The 15,891-nt window shown below is 51.2% G+C and overlaps 1 protein-coding gene across 12 annotated transcripts in view; it reads right to left on the bottom strand.

Moving 5' to 3' along the window:
• The window catches only part of ERG (ETS transcription factor ERG), a 273,981-nt gene that overhangs the window by 12,817 nt on the left and 245,273 nt on the right, over nt 1–15,891 (bottom strand). For 10 of the 12 annotated variants that reach the window (XM_089330556.1, XM_051833641.3, XM_017350791.4 and 7 more), the window contains 3 exons: nt 8,477–8,680; nt 7,890–7,970; nt 5,968–6,039 (listed from right to left, as the gene is read on the bottom strand). In XM_089330556.1, coding sequence (XP_089186682.1) covers nt 5,968–6,039; nt 7,890–7,970; nt 8,477–8,680 — 357 coding nt within the window. The remainder of the gene's footprint in view (nt 1–5,967; nt 6,040–7,889; nt 7,971–8,476; nt 8,681–15,891) is intronic. The other 2 variants (XM_070071818.2, XM_089330555.1) reach the window with 1 other exon arrangement.

The following is a 15,891-nucleotide window of genomic DNA, read 5'->3' as shown; positions in this document are numbered from 1 at the left end:
AGCCACGGGTTCTTGTTTGATGTCTGCCTTTAAATTCACACAAAGGGCACGCATAGGCCCCTCCCTTCCCTGGGAACAGTCTAGGCCTTCGCATCCCTATCTGTGGCTGCCTCTCCTGGCCACTCCCCATTTCCCATCTATCACCTCATCCATTTGTAGTAAATGGGTCTTAACTGCTCTAATTACTTTTCTCAGCAAATGTCTACTTTCTCCCTTTCTACTTGAACTAAGGATTTCTCTAAAATAAATCGTGCAAAATGCATAACAGAACTGAAATAGTATTGCCCCTACAGCAATGCCCTTCAGAGCTTAACTATATTCCAATGATTTAATTGTACTTATATCATTTGTGCCATAACCTTCACTGAATGTGCATATGCAAATTTAACAACTATACTTCTATATATTCAGGGTAACTCATCAAGGCTCTAAGTCATTTCAAGTTTTCTCCAAAAATATAACCAAGAAACATTATGATGCCTGATGCTAGTAACTGTGCATATACACAGATATTTCTTTCTCTTCTTTTAAGATTTATTTATTTATTTGAAAGGCAGAGTTAGGGAGAGGCAGAGAAAGAGAGAGAGAAAGATCTTCCATCTGCTAGTTCATTTCCCAGATGGCTGCAATGGTAAGAGTTGGGCCAATCTGAAGCCAGGAGCCAGGAGCTTCTTCCGGGACTTCTATGAGGATGCAGGGGTCCAAGGACTTGGGCCATCTTCTACTGCTATCCCAGGCCATAGCAGAGAGCTGGATTGGAAGTGGAGCAGCCAGGACTAGAACCAGCACCCATTTGGGATGCCTGCTCTACAGGTGGCAGCTTTACCACTACACCACAGCACCAGCCCCCTAGTGGCCCTCTTTCAATGCAGTATCTCCCTGGTCTAGGTCACAGCGGAGGACATGAGCCACAGTCAGCCTTGAGGTGGGCTGGGGCGCTGGTTGTTCAGAGGGAGAAGGGCTGTCCTGACTGCGGGTTTACTCCCAGCCGTCACCGTCTTCTCGTAGGGACTTTGCAGAGCGAGGCTAAGGGTCAGGGTGGAAGCTCCCTGGGGAGTGCTCCCGACAGACGCATGGAGGAAGGAGGGGGCCGCTATCTGGCAGAGGCCACAGCTGACCCAGCTGCTATACCTGAGACCTCAGCTGATGGCACACGGGCTGCTTAGCTGGGAGGAGCCCACACGGTCGTCCCCAGCTGAGAGACAGCAGTGTCCCCTCATCCTAAGAGCTCCCCCACAGTTTCAGCTACCCGCAGCTAGCCACAGTCTGAAAGTATATGTGGAAAATTCCAGAACTAGACTGCATGCGTTCTGAGTGGCGTGATAAAGTCTCATGTCACCGTGTTCTGTGTTGCCTGCACCATGGATCACCCCTTAATTCAGGGTAGATCAGAAGTGGAGCAGCTGGGACTTGAACCGACGCCCATATGGGATACCGGCGCTGCAGGCAGAGGCTTTACCCACCACGCCACAGCACTGGCCCTGTATGCAGCTATTTCTACGTGCAGTCTTTTTACAGAAGCATTGTAAAACTGTGCCATCTCAGTTCAACGCCAGTGTCATTCTAGGACAACTGGAGGCCACACAGCCAGGTACTCAGCAGGTGCCCACTGCCAGGCACCCAGAGACGACCATCAGATGCCACTCGGAGGGCAGGGCCATGTCATTATTTTTAAGCCTCTCTTCAAACAAATCATTGTGCCTTGTTTAAAATGAGCAGTTTGTTGGGTCGGTCTCCAAAGAGCAAGACTGCGGTAGAAGATGTGTCTCTTCCTATTTTCATATCCCAGAGAGGGTGAAAATGATCCGCAACATGAAATTCAACGCAGAATTGCCTTAATTTATTTAGTCTGTTTGGCTAAACTTGGCGTCTAGTGTGGTCTGTGAAATCCGACCCAGCAGGCTTTGAAGGGTGGGATTATTCCCCTCCCTAAACTCTGCTGTGGCTCAGCCCCTGCTCCTAGCTGGCATTTTTGCATCCATGAACCTTAAGCTTTTTCCACCCCACTCCTCAGCGTTTCGCTTTTCTGTGTTCAGTTGCCCACGGGAATTAAATGTGCAGCCACGATCAATTTACAACTGAATGTCAACGGAGGCCTTTGCAAGTTCGATGCGAGTGGACTCTGGGCCAGTTGCGTTTTCTCTATGAAATAGCGAGCCAGACTTCCAATTCAAGAACTGTCTGAGAAGGAAAAATCCGCCAGCGAGGCAGTCCTGACAGCATGTAGCCCACGTCAGGCACGCTGACAGAGGGCCTTGATGGAAAAGACAATACAGCAATGTGATCGGATTTCTGCTTCTCAAAGTGTGGTCCCTGGACCAGCAACATGACGACAGCTGGGGCTGTCAGAAACATGGACTCTCACCCAGATCCACGGAATCAGAACCAGCTTTTTAGCAAGGTCCCCGCTGAGCTGGTGCACTGGGAAGTTTGAGAAAGCTGGTCGAGGGACCGGCGCTGTGGCATAGCAGGTAAAGCCTCCACCTGCAGTGCCAGCATCCCATATGGGGGCTGGTTTGAGTCCCAGCTGCTCCACTTCCAACCCAGCTCTCTGTTATGGCCTGAGAAAGCAGTAGAAGATGGCCCAACTGCTTGGGCCCTGCACCCATGTGGGAGATCCAGAAGATGCCACGGCCATTTGGGAAGTGAACCAGCAGATGGAAGACTTCTCTGTCTCTCCCTCCCTCTGTCTGTAACTCTGCCTCTCAAATAAATAAATAAAATCTTTTTTAAGAGAAAGCTTCTCTGGACAATTTCCATTGCTCTCCTCCAGCACCCCATCCTGCAGACAAGGATTTCGGAAATGCTACCTACAGTGGGGTGGCACTCATTCCAAGACGGCGGCAGGAGCTCTAGATGGAGTGCTTTTACCCACGGGATGAGAACACTAATGGCAGGGTGGCTGGGGGCAGGCTCTGTGGCACAGCGGTCACGCTGCCACTTGGAACGGCCACATCCCACTGCAGTATTCTTGAGTTCAATTTCTATCTATGTTTCTGACCCAGCTTCCTGCTAATGCGTGTCCTGGCCAGCACCAGGTGACGGCTCAAGTATTGGAGTCCCTGCCACCTATGGACGACACCGGGATGGAGCTCAGCCTGGCCCAGCCCTGGCAACTGCAGGCATCTGGGGAATGAATGAGGATGGAACGTCTCTCTCTCCCTCTCTCTCTGGTGGATGAAGATCTTTCAAATAAAAATAAATAAATAAATAAATAAATGTTTTTTAAAAAAGATTGCTAATGGAACTGTTAATAGTAGTAATGAAACATGGCCTTAAACAGAAAAAATATCGCTCATGAAATGTGACCAAAAAAAATTAAACAGCAAAAAGCACTACTACAAAAATATTTTGAACATTTTATTCATAAAATTCTCCTCAGGGTGTAGAACCGTGTTCCATCCTCCCTTGGAAATAAGTCAGGACCTCAACAACACCAGCCTGAGCCTAGCTCGCGGCCAAGTCCCTGTGAGGTTCATGTGAATGGTGAGTCCCATGCCCGTGAACACACGGCCATGGCAGATAAACGCCTTTTTGTTTTCCCTCGTGACATTCTGGTCCGGTGCTTCCTTATCGGCTACCGATCGCTCGAGGTGGGCACCAAGCCACCTCCTGCCGGATGTCACCCTGGCAGATGTTGAAGGAAGCCTGGCTGAGACAGGGTGCCCCAGGGGATCCCGCTGTAGAGCCAGCGCTGGATGGTCCTACTCTAGGCTGCTTGAGGTCCTGCGACCCCTGAGCTGTGCCCTCTGTCCTTACGAACAGCAGCACAGAGGACTCCTGACACAAACACGCTTTGCACTGAATTGTTAGTGACTTTTTCCTCAACACCCTCTTTCCCTCCAACTCCGATCTGTAAGATAATTTTTTTTTTTTTTTGACAGGCAGAGTGGACAGTGAGAGAGAGACAGAGAGAGAAAGGTCTTCCTTTGCCGTTGGTTCACCCTCCAATGGCCGCCGCTGCAGCCGGCGCACCGCGCTGATCCTGGCAGGAGCCAGGAGCCAGGTGCTTTTCCTGGTCTCCCATGGGGTGCAGGGCCCAAGCACCTGGGCCATCCTCCACTGCACTCCCGGGCCACAGCAGAGAGCTGGCCTGGAAGAGGGGCAACCGGGACAGAATCCGGCGCCCCGACCGGGACTAGAACCCGGTGTGCCGGCGCCGCAAGGCGGAGGATTAGCCTATTGAGCCACGGCGCCGGCTCGATCTGTAAGATAATTAACTCACACTCTTGGCAGGAATTCCTGTGGAGGGTTAGGCCGATTCCTGGCATGGGTCCTGCTACTTCCTCTGTAAAAGCCCCTGCCTAAAATCTGAACTTTATCAGGGCAGTTTCGGGGCGACCATGGAAATCTACACATGCTCCAGACCCCAAGCAACACAAAGCTACAAATCGGCAGCTTGCGTGGTGTGGGCTCCTCCACGTCAGTGCTGGTGTCACCTTGCTGGTGGCTGGGATCAGTTCTGATCCAGAACAAGGTCCCTTCGGCCACACCCCTCCCCGGCTGCCTTTCCCATGGGGGTTGAGCTTGGCTATGCCCCAACTTCTCCTTGCATCAAAGTCACTGAAGAGTAACCCCGCAGTCCTCTGGCCCGGCCATGTATCCACGGCTCAAGCTCATTCTGCAGGCTCCAAGGCCATCTTTGCAAAGCAACCGTAGATGGGAAAGCGTGAGATCCCCACTCTCCATGAACTTAGAGGCTGCTGGGAAAGCCCGAAGACCAAGAGGTGGCGCCCAGAACTGAGAGTCCACCCTAACATACTTCAGCTTCTCTCTCTCCTCCGCTCCACATCTTCCCAAGGACGTTACCTTGGGAAGCTCTCTGTGGATGACGTGGATAACGGGGCACTCTGACATTCCCGTCTCAGATTTACAGGTCTTTGCAGTTACATTAGACTGAGGCGAAGCTAACGATGCAGGTTTAGCCATTTCCTAAGACACAGGCTTAAACAGCACCTGGGCAGTGCCGTGTGGTAGCAGCACCGTCTTAGTCTGCTTGGCCATGCCCAATGGCACCAAGATGCGAGATCCAGCAGAGGAATAAGGAGACAGGAATGATGATTCCAGGAAAGCCCTGAAGAGCCCCAGCTTCCAAGTGGAAGTCAAGGCCGCATTTCCAGGCTTGACTTTCCAATCTCTTTGGATGACATGCCAGACACATCGTATCGTGCCAGATGGGTTGTCATGGTGACGGAGCAAGAAGGGTGGGGTCGTGGAAGGCCCTCCTTGAGCTGCAACTGAGCTTTCTCCCGACCCACTCCCAGGAGGCTCCCGGCTCCCTAGAGGCCAGCTGGGTGGGAGAGCACGAGGCCAGCTCTGCAAGTCAGAACTGTCTTTGCTTCTGTAACATTGCAGGGCAGCGTCTTCAGCAGAAGCAGGTGCAAGCCAGGAAAAGGTGTGCATGGGCAGGTGGGGAGTGTTTCTGGCAGCCAGCATGGCAAGCCCCTGAGAAACACGGATGACGTTGCAAAGCGAATGACATGGCATCACAGAACATACGACCGACATGCTAACGCATCCTAAGAGCAGAGGAGAGAGCACTAGTTCAGCAAAGCACCCCGGAAAAAAAGCTGGGTTTGGAATCAGGAAGATGTGGGAACAGAGCTCCCCATGTGGCCACCTGTCAGGTCACTCCGCAGGTTCAGGCCATCGGGAGGCGGCACTGACAGCCACACAGCACTGAGGCTGACCTGCAGCATAAACAGAAAGGGGGCTCCGGCATAAATGGTCCACTGGGGAAGCCAGGGCCAGGGCTAATCTGCTTTGAATTTGGCCGTGCAGAGACCGGTAGCGCCGTCTTTCAATGCAACAGTTCGGATTTAGCTCCCCCATCGGCAGAGGCAGCACAGACTGGGGCTCAGGTCAGCTCCAGGATGAGCTCTGCGTCTCATGGGACCTAGGTGACGATCTTGGCGGGCCACCAGGGACGCCTCTCCAAGGAGAGATCACACGGGGGCGTTTGCGTACCTGGCCTAGTTGTAATTCTTTGCGTAGCTTCAGGGTATACTGAAGTATTTGGAAAAATAAAAGCTGCGCCCCCTGCAGACAAAAGGAAAGACAAACATGTGAAGGTCTTCGCTGTGCTACGCATCTCAGCATCAGTGTCAACTCTGCCCGGCACGGGGACAAGAGGGACAAGACCTGCCTAGCAGATGTCGGAGCATGGACAAGGGCCCGGGCAGAACCTGCAGCTAAGGGGACAGGAAGCACCCCTGGCCTCATTTGTCATAGTGGCTTGTGTGTGTGCGTGTGTGTTGATTTTATAGCTTCTTGCTCAAGTCCCATCTCTGCCCCGCCCCCACCCCACAAGCTCATTTTATTAAAAAAAAAAGAAAAATCCAGTGGTGCATGCTTTATTTTTCAAATTGCAGAACAACCCATAAAATAGTTTACAGAGCTCTTGGAAAATAGCACCAATGTACTACAAATATCCTGAGAGTATGTGGAGCTTATTAAAAATTAATCCGTGTCTCTGTTCAAACGCACGTTTTCCCTTCTCTCTTTCAATCAACACTCACAAGCTGTAAACTGAGAAAAAGTCAGCCCAGTCCATTTGGAATCGGTTGCCTGTTCTTCCACTGCTTCTATGTTTAACAATAACAAAATTAATGAATTCAGAGCTTTCTTCAAATGTTCACTCACAGTGAAAGAATTTGCAAATGCATGTACAATTATCAGAAGATGTGCATAGCTCCAAGATGCCCCCTAAGAGGGGAAATTTACTTTCTCTAAGTCATTTGTTACTTCTGGCCACAAGATCATGGACAGGCTGACATGTGCAGCCTCAATTAAAAAGGAGTAACTCGCAACATTATTTTAGATTAGATTAAAAGCACAATGCTTTATATCCAAGACCCAGATAAGCCTGCAGCTTCACTTTAATACTCAAACAGGGACTCTCTCATATTTAGCATTTTAAAATAAAATAGCAAACACAAAGGTACTTCAAAAAGTTGTAGGGAATGGAATGAAAAGTGTATTTGGATGCAAAAAAAAAATTTAGAAAGCTATGCACGGTGTTTTCATAACATGAACTTTCCATGGTTCTAGTACTAGGAAAATCGCCGTAGTTCTAGGAGAGGCCTGCCTAGGAGCTGGCTTCTCACAAGGGGTTACGGAGGTGGCCCAGTGCTCACTGGTGCACCCCAGTCCGGGGGTTGTGTTGGGGGTCCCTGCTGGCCAACAGTGGGTGAGCAGTGCATGGCCACACTTCTGTCACATCTCCATCCATTTCCAGGGGGAAATGGATGCAAACCAGAGGCGCACCAGTCACCGAGAACTGGGCCTGGATGACCAGGACACGCTGGCGGGGAGGGATAAGGTGGTGTGTTAGACCCTGCCTAGGCTAAGGCACGACGGGAAAGAGAACGGAGACTCGACGGTCAGAGATAGAAAAGCAGGCATTCTGTTAGTGACCCCAAAACTATTATAAAATATACTTTTTGAGCAAAGGATTGCGGAGTGAAAGCTCACAGAATAACAGACATTCCCTTCTACGGCTTTCTGCGGAATTTGCAGGAATCCAAGTCCTGAAATGGTACCAGAAAGGAAAAAGACGGCCCCAATGCACCCCGGTCAATGACCCTTTAAGAACAGAAATGGGGAGGGGGAAATGGGTGCTCCGCTGGGCCCCTCTGCAGATCCGGGGTCAGCAGAGAACCATCTGGGAAGGATGCACCCTAGCAAATCCCCAGCCGGCTCAAGTGCCCAGGAGCCAGGGTCTGCCCTCCCATGAGGCTGCGCTACCTCCTGCACACCCAGACACACTGTGCACTATCCGCCCCGGGGTCTGCCTGCCGGGCACAGGGACCCCCATGCGGGGCTTCCCCCTGCCGCCTGCACCCGTGGGCAGGACCCTGTGCTTGTCCTCGGGGCAGGGCCAGCATTACCTGTGTTTCTAGCGTGCATTAACCGTGGAGAGTTTTGTAAGGCTTTATCCACATCATCTGAAGTCAAATGTGGAAGAGGAGCTGCGAGACAAAGGCAACATAAAAGTGGAAACGAATGAGAATGAGCTTTCTGCAAAGGGGACTGGGAGAAGAGAGGGAGAGACTGAAAGCAAGGGGAGGGGGGAGAGGGGAGGGAAGGGGGGAGGGTGGGAGGGAGGAAGGGATGGAGACAGGGAGGAAGCAAACCTTCTGCCCCCAACATCACCGCAGGCTGCTGGAAACAGGGCGGCACCCACCACTCATTAGCGTGCTGAAACCTATGTGAGGGCCCATCTTCAGGCCAGGGCAGAAGGAGCTGGGGTCCAGCAAAGCCCCGGGGAGAACTGACTCCAGCCCCACCCTGTGGCCCTTCTATGCACGCCGACAGGTATCAGCTGAAGCATGCAGCTACCCCGCGCCTCCACGCCTGTCAGCTGCAGCCAGCTCACGAGGCGGGGAGTGAGGGCTGCCTTTGACCCTCCCAGGTCCTGGCTGTGGGGACCCTGGGGGAGGCGCCTGCCATCGGGCGGGGGGGGGGGGCGGCTCACTCTCTCTGAGGTAGTGGAGATGGGAGAGCAGGATGTCGGCGTTGTAGCTGGGCGTGAGCCTCTGGAAGTCGTCCTTGGTCATCTTGCACAACTCCTTTCCGTCGATGTTCTGGAACAACAGGATGTCCACGTCGGGGAGGCCGTATTCCTTCACCGCCCACTCCAGCCACTGCCGGACGTGCTCTGTGCTCCACAGTGTCGGATCTGCAAGGGAGAGAGGCAGGTGCCGTCAGCTCCTGAGGCCAGAGACCCGGGGGGCGCAGTCGCTCCCCCCATCCCACCAGGCACAGAGAACCAGGAGAGCTTCGGCACCATGGCCTCGGCCAGGCCCAGTGACGGCCCCATGGGAGCAACCAGCAGAAAACCAGAAACCCAAGCACCGGAGCCATCACTGGCTGCCCTCCCCGGATGTGTGTTAGCAGGAAGCGGGATTCAGGCCCTGGGATGTGGGACGTGCGAATCAGCGGCTTAATCTCTTACGCCAAATGCTTAGTGCAGTTTCCGCCTTAACATTCATTTTTATTTGTATTCTCTGGAAAGTGAGTAAGAACAAGAGAAAGCTTTTCTTTCCGCGAAGCACTGCTGGAATATTTATAGGAAAAGAAGAGCAAGATGAGCACAGACCAGGAACCTCATCACAGGTTGGACGAAAATGGTAACAGTTGCGTGTGCAAACCGCGTAGCCGCTGAGCAGAGTGGAGAGGATCCCCGGGGTGGGGGTGATGGCCCCAGGAGCGAGCTGTCCCACTGGCCCCCAGAGAACTGGGTTAGCCACGAACTTTGCACCTGCCTCCGGCTGGGAGAGCACTTTTCACCCCCGCAGGCGGAGCCCAGACACTCCGCAGGCCATAGCCAGAGTGTGCAGGGGGCCGCCTGGCCAGGAGAAGTGGTCCCCGGTGGAAACACAGGCCAGGGTCCTGGGCAGCTTCCCCTGGGCACGTCCGGGTCCAGTGCAGAGTGAAGGCCCTGACCTCTGCTCTCTGAGCAGGCCAGGGGAGGCCACCGGCTGGTCACCTGGCCTGAAAAACTCTGCCACAGCCCTGGGTCGTCCTTCGAGCCACCTCTCAGAACCTTGTTTGCGGCCTTAGGCCAGTCAAGTAGGACGCGTCCAGGGGGCTGTGCAGCGTGATGTAGTCACAGAAGCAAACAGCAATAGTGGTGCCTTCTCCTCCCTCCCTCTTGCCCCCTCCCCCACCCTCCCTCTCCCCTGCCTCCCTCACTTCCCTGTGCTCCATATATTTAAAGCAAAGAAATATTTTTAAATCCAGCAGAATCCCCCCATCCCTCCTCTCGGGGACCCCAGAAGTGTATCTGTGTGCTGTCCCTGTACATGTGTTAATACTCTCACCACATCAACTGTCAATGGATTGTTTCATGTTTTTTAAAGATTTAACAACTTCATAGGCAGAACGCCCTGACCTCTACAATCCTACCCAAGTCATTTCCTGTAAGTTCTGCCCTTAGTATCGGCCAAAATCCTTTCTTGTTTTTCTTTGTTTTGCTTTTAACAAGGTTAAAGGACAATTTTCTAGTGTAACTACTTCCTAGAAATCCGCTCCTCCTGGGAATGGATTCTCTCTTCTTGGTTGATTGATTTGAGAAGCAGACACACACACACACACACACACACACACAGAATAAGAATTAACATTTCCATCTGTTGGTTTGCGCCACAAAATTTCTGCAATGGCCAGGGCTAGGCATCTTAAATGCTAGTCCAACACCCCCTCCCCCAAACCTGGACCCTCAAAATGATACATAAACACCCTTGCCAGAAATCAGTGGGTTCACGGTCAAGTGCAGAAATGATTTCTCAGGCAGAGAGCTAAGAGGGAAGTCCTATCTCTCCATCGGCCCTCGGTGTGCTCCTTAACTGGTCTCCCTCATTTGCCAAGGTCACCTCGGCTCATTCGGTTCGCCTCCAAGGAAATCACGTGTGAGGCCCTCGAAGGCCAGCTCCTCGGGCTGACGGGCCTCACGTCGAGTTGGGGAAGGGTCCTTCTCGAGGAGCACTGATGCGATCAGAAGTCACGATGACCTTTCTGAAGAGCCATCTGGCCACACACATTGGAAAATGTGTGGCTCAAGAACTCCACTTCTAAAATTCATCCCAAGGAAATGATGGCGGATGTGTGCCAGGATTTATTTTCAAGGATGTTCTTTGTAGTCTTGTTTATAACAGCGAAACTTTGGGAACACCCAAAAGTCCAGCACAGGCATGGCCAGCAGAGTTGTGGAACACGTTAGGGTCGCACCTGTGAGACTTAGACGCTTTTACATTGTTGAAATGTTTATTAATATGGAAAAATGTTCAAAGTGGATTAATTAAAATCCTCAGACTAGCGCTGTGCTATAATCCTGCTTTGCAAAGCCACCTGAACATAGGCACGAGAGACATACGTCCAGTCAGTAGGACGTGCGGCCAAAGGTTAACCACTGTCTCTGGAGAAGACAGGGGATTTGAGATTTTTTCCTTTTCCCAAAACTATATTTTTTTTCTTTGGTCTACAATAAACATGTCACACTTGGTAAAAATTATTTATGAAAATGTATTGTCTTTGTCAAAACCAAAACAAGCCTTATAAAGGAGGATAGATAGATAGAGAATCTACACACACACAACGCACACTTGCCCCTCTGGGGTATCTGGGGGTTGGAGTGGTTCCAGAACTCTGCAGATAACAAAATCTGAGGATGTTCCAGTCGCTTGTATTCAGTGACGTAGTCTCCAAATTACTTGTAATTCCTCATAGTATGTAAACACTATGTAAATGGCCATGTTCTATTTTGTTTAGGGAATAATTGCAAGAAAAAAGTCTGTATATGTTCAGTACAGACATATTTTTTCCTGGATATTTTCAACTCGTGGTTGGTTAAATCCAGAGATACAGGAGGTATGGACATGGATAATTGGTTGTATATATTATAATATTTGAGGGGCCGGCTCTGTGGCTTTGTGGGTTAGGCTGCTGCTTGCAGTGCCGGCATCCCATATATGGGTACCGGTTTGAGTCCTGGCCGCTCCACTTCCAATCCAGCCCTCTGCTATGGCCTGGGAAAGCAGTGGAAGATGGCCCAAGTCCTTGGGCCCCTGCACCTGCGTGGGAGACCCGGAGGAAGCTCCTGGCTCCTGGGTTCGGATTGGCACAGCTCTGGCTGTTGCAGCCAATTGGGAAGTGAACCAGCAGATGGAAGATCTCTCTCTCTCTCTCTCCTTCTCTCTCTCTCCCTCCTTCTCTCTCTGTAACTATGACTTTCAAATAAATAAATAAATTTTTAAAAATATTTCATAAAGTTCATTCAAGGGTATAAAAATTTGATCTCCTTTTACACTTGGTGAGTGGAAAGTGCTTCATTGGAATGTAATTGCATTAACTCTGGGGCACTCCTACCTTTTTGGGGTTTGATTTTCATGCCTCTGCCCCGTAAGTCTTTAAGCAAACGATGCAAGAGACAAACATGGCCACATGGTAGAGGAAAGAGGGTGCTCCTTCTGACCTGACTCGAGGGTGCCCTGTTGGGACTCACTTGAGAGGTGTTGCAGCAGAAGTTTGCGATGGACAAGCTGAAATCCCCAGCAGGAAGCACTGGCCCTTGGGTCACCGGACCCCACTGTCTCCAAAGACGTAACTCCCACCCACCCTGCCCCTTCATCCTACAGCCACACGCAGCCACCTGCCGTCTCCTGAACTCACACCCACGGCTGTGCCCACACCTGCAGCAGCCCCTCTCGTGCGCACGCGCACTCATCACCGCCTCTGAGCATCTTGCCCGCCGCTCTCCTGATAGAAACACTTACAAGATTCTACAAAACATGCATGCAAAAATAGCATTTAAATGCAAATTTACTTCTCTGCCAAAGAAACAGAAATTCATGCATTCTTTTTCTCATAACACACATTTTCCATGACCACTTGGTAGCCCCCTGTATAGGATGAATCTCTGAGTGAAGAATGGCAAAACTGGAGACCCAGGCCTACGACCACAGATGTGGATTTTAGGGTTCAGGGCAGTGTGTTGAGTCCTGTCCGTCATATTTTAGTCCCAAGTCACCTTTTTTTAAAAGACAACAATACTTCTTTATTCATTAGACTTAACATGGTGCATTCAACCAAATCAGCATGGCTTTGATGCGGTTTTGCACATGGCTTTTAATGGAATCAACCAAATTTTGTGAGCCAACCACACTCACTGTTGGGGACTACAGACAAGGCATGAACACTGCAATACAAATGATGAGGTCACTGTAATACAAATGATGGCCAAGCAGAGTTCTAGCAGTGTGTCCCCCACGGCCCACGTATCTCAGCACCACTCTCCGGCTCCCATCCTGCACGCCAGCACAGAGAGAGGTTCCGTAAGACTCAGCAGACCCCACCTTCCTCCTCGGCTGATGACTACGTGAGTGGAGAAAAAGAGGAGATGGCAGGAGGCCACCCAAGGTGTCACCTGTGCTCAGGCGGTTCCAACAAGGTCATGACCCACTGTATTATGAAAAACATCTGCATGGATTTCAAGATGTTTTTCAATCAAAACAAATGTACTCTCATTCCATTTTTCCATGAACTTTTTGAAGTCCTCTTGTAGCGCTGTGTTCTGCCCTGGGTGAGAGTTCCCACTGCCGCTGGGTGGTGGCACACAGCCTGTCACCTAACCTTGTGACTGGCCCGCGTTTTCCTCTTCTATATAAAACAATATGAGGAATCCCAGGACCTGAGAGATGACTGGAGCAAGATTAGGGACGAGCATGAATTCAGCCTAGAGCTGCTGAGTGCTTGCTGTATGCACAAGTGCCATGGAGACTCAGAAGTGGCCGAGCAGAGAGGCCAGGGAAGACAGAGGGAGCCAGCGACGGCCACAGCCCCCTGGGAACAATGAAACTTGTGTCCCCCACTGATGCAGCAGCTGGTCCCAGCCAGGGCCAGGGAGAGCCGAGAAACGGACCGAGGCTGCACCGGAGGGGTTCAGAGGGAAGCTGGCCGCGCGAGGTGGGCGTTCAGAGCTGCTGGCCATTTCTGAGAAATCAAAAGCCGTCTCAACTTACTCCGAGCGCGGAAAAGCTGGTGATGAAAAGACAAGGCTTTCTTGGGAGTCAGAAGACTCACGTTTGGGTTCTGACTCAACCTCTCACTAGACGTGGAAGCTAACCCCTCTGGAATGAGCCTGATGTCTCTGTGGGCAATTAAATGAAATGTGAGAGGAAGAGAAAAGCCAGTGAGATAATGCCTGGGGTGCCACTTGCCAATAGCAACACACTGCAGAAAAGGAACCCGTCAACGCATCAGATTCTGCAGACTCTGCTAATAGGAAATAAACACTCTACTATTGCTAGGACGAATCTCTTCTTTAAACAACAAGGTCTGATTTTTCACTTTCTTTTAAGAAGATTTGGGGAGGTGCATCTGTCAGATGAATTGTGAGCCCGCTGGAGGGAGATGACTTGTTTTCTCAGCAGCACTCCATCCACTGTGTTGAAAACATCTGTACCACCCTCCCATCTCCCCCTGGACACCGAAACCATAACCCTCATGGCCCAACATAAAAGAGAGAAGCCCCCTCGCTCCGAAGCCTCTAAGTTGTGCTTGGGCTACATGGTTACTATCCAACAGGCTTATGAATTCTTTTTTTTTTTTTTTTTGGAAGGCAGAGTGGACAGTGAGAGAGAGAGACAGAGAGAAAGGTCTTCCTTTGCCGTTGGTTCACTCTCCGATGGCCGCCGCGGCTGGTGCGCTGCGGCCGGCGCACCGCGCTGATCCGATGGCAGGAGCCAGGTACTTCTCCTGGTCTCCCATGGGGTGCAGGGCCCAAGGACTTGGGCCATCCTCCACTGCACTCCCGGGCCACAGCAGAGAGCTGGCCTGGAAGAGGGGCAACCGGGACAGAATCCAGTGCCCGGACTGGGACTAGAGCCCGGTGTGCCGGTGCCGCTAGGTGGAGGATTAAGGCTTATGAATTCTATCTCAGTGAACTGGAACTACAAAATAAGCAAGGGACAGACCTGGCCCACTGGTCAAGATGCCCTGGTTAAGATGCACCATTGGAGGGCTTGGGTTCAATACCGCATCCTGATTCCAGCTCCTTGCGAACACCGACCTTGGAAAGCAGTAACACTGGCTCAAGTGTCTGGGTTCTGCCGCCCACGTGGGAGACCTGGATTGAGTTTGTGGCTCCTGGTTTAGTCTGGCCTGGCCCTGGCCATGGTGGGCATTTAGGGAGTGAGCCAGCAGTTAGGAGCTCTCTCTTTTTTGTCTCTGTCTCTCTTATAAATAAATTAATAAATGAATCAAAGCAAACAATGACTCACAGCTTGCTGGAGTTACATTCTGTTATGTGCTGTGCCTGCGGGTTGGGGGTGGTTACAAGCAGTGGGCTGGAATTTTGATATATTTCCATGTAACAGGATTCTGATCGAGGCGAGCCCACGGCTGCCAGGAAAATACTAAGTGGATATTTAAATCAGGCAACACAGTACTGCATTGCCAAAGGCACACTGCGCCTTCACGAAACAAATGCCCCACAGGCGAACATGCTGTCTCAAAGCCCCTATCAATAAATGAATAAAAGCAAGATTAAACAAAAGCCCAAGTGGTGACCATCTAAGTCCTGAATGTCATTTTTCTTGAACAATATCGATGTCAAATATTGGCTGAGAATCACTCTTAGAACCAAACTCAATGTGCCTCTAAGCCGTATCACAAGCCTAGTGAGATCTTTGTTTATGAGAACCAGGCCTGGGGCAAGTCTGCCAATCCGCTGTCCGAGACACTCAGAAGCCTGCAGAAGTAAGATTTAATATTTCAGCTCCTCATGAGGACAGAGCTTACATTTGTGAAGCAGGCCCAACAGAGAGAACTGGCTTGAATTTGAGCCCCGCTTCGCTCTAAACTGAAACTGGATCTTGGCTGTACGGACCTCTTAAATACCTAATGCTGTTCACTTGCTGTTTTGTTGATTCTGATTTCTAACTTTATAATACTCTGGCCATGAGTGGAGTCTACATGACACTGATTTTTAAAAATTCTGGTTATTACTTTTTTGGTGGCCTTGTTCATGGCCACGTTTTGTAAGTGTCCCTCGAGGGCTTATAGAAATGCGTATGCCAGGCCGGCGCTGCGGCTCAGTAGGCTAATCCTCCGCCTGCGGTGCCAGCACACCGGGTTCTAGTCCCAATTGGGGTGCCAGATTCTGTCCCGGTTGCTCCTCTTCCAGTCCAGCTCTCTGCTGTGGCCTGGGAGTGCAGTGGAGGATGGCCCAAGTGCTTGGGCCCTGCACCCCATGGGAGACCAGGAGAAGCACCTGGCTCCTGGCTTCAGATCAGTGTGGTGCGCCTGCCACAACGCACCGGCCACAGTGGCCATTGAGGGGTGAACCAATGGAAAAGGAAGACCTTTCTCTCTGTCTCTCTCTCTCTCACT

The sequence above is a fragment of the Oryctolagus cuniculus genome, chromosome 4 (assembly GCF_051225735.1).
Source record: "Oryctolagus cuniculus isolate XC-2025 breed Fujian yellow rabbit chromosome 4, ASM5122573v1, whole genome shotgun sequence".
In the NCBI taxonomy this organism is placed as follows: domain Eukaryota; kingdom Metazoa; phylum Chordata; class Mammalia; order Lagomorpha; family Leporidae; genus Oryctolagus; species Oryctolagus cuniculus.
Note: the sequence above shows the minus strand (reverse complement) of the source record. Positions and strands in the feature narration are given on the sequence as shown.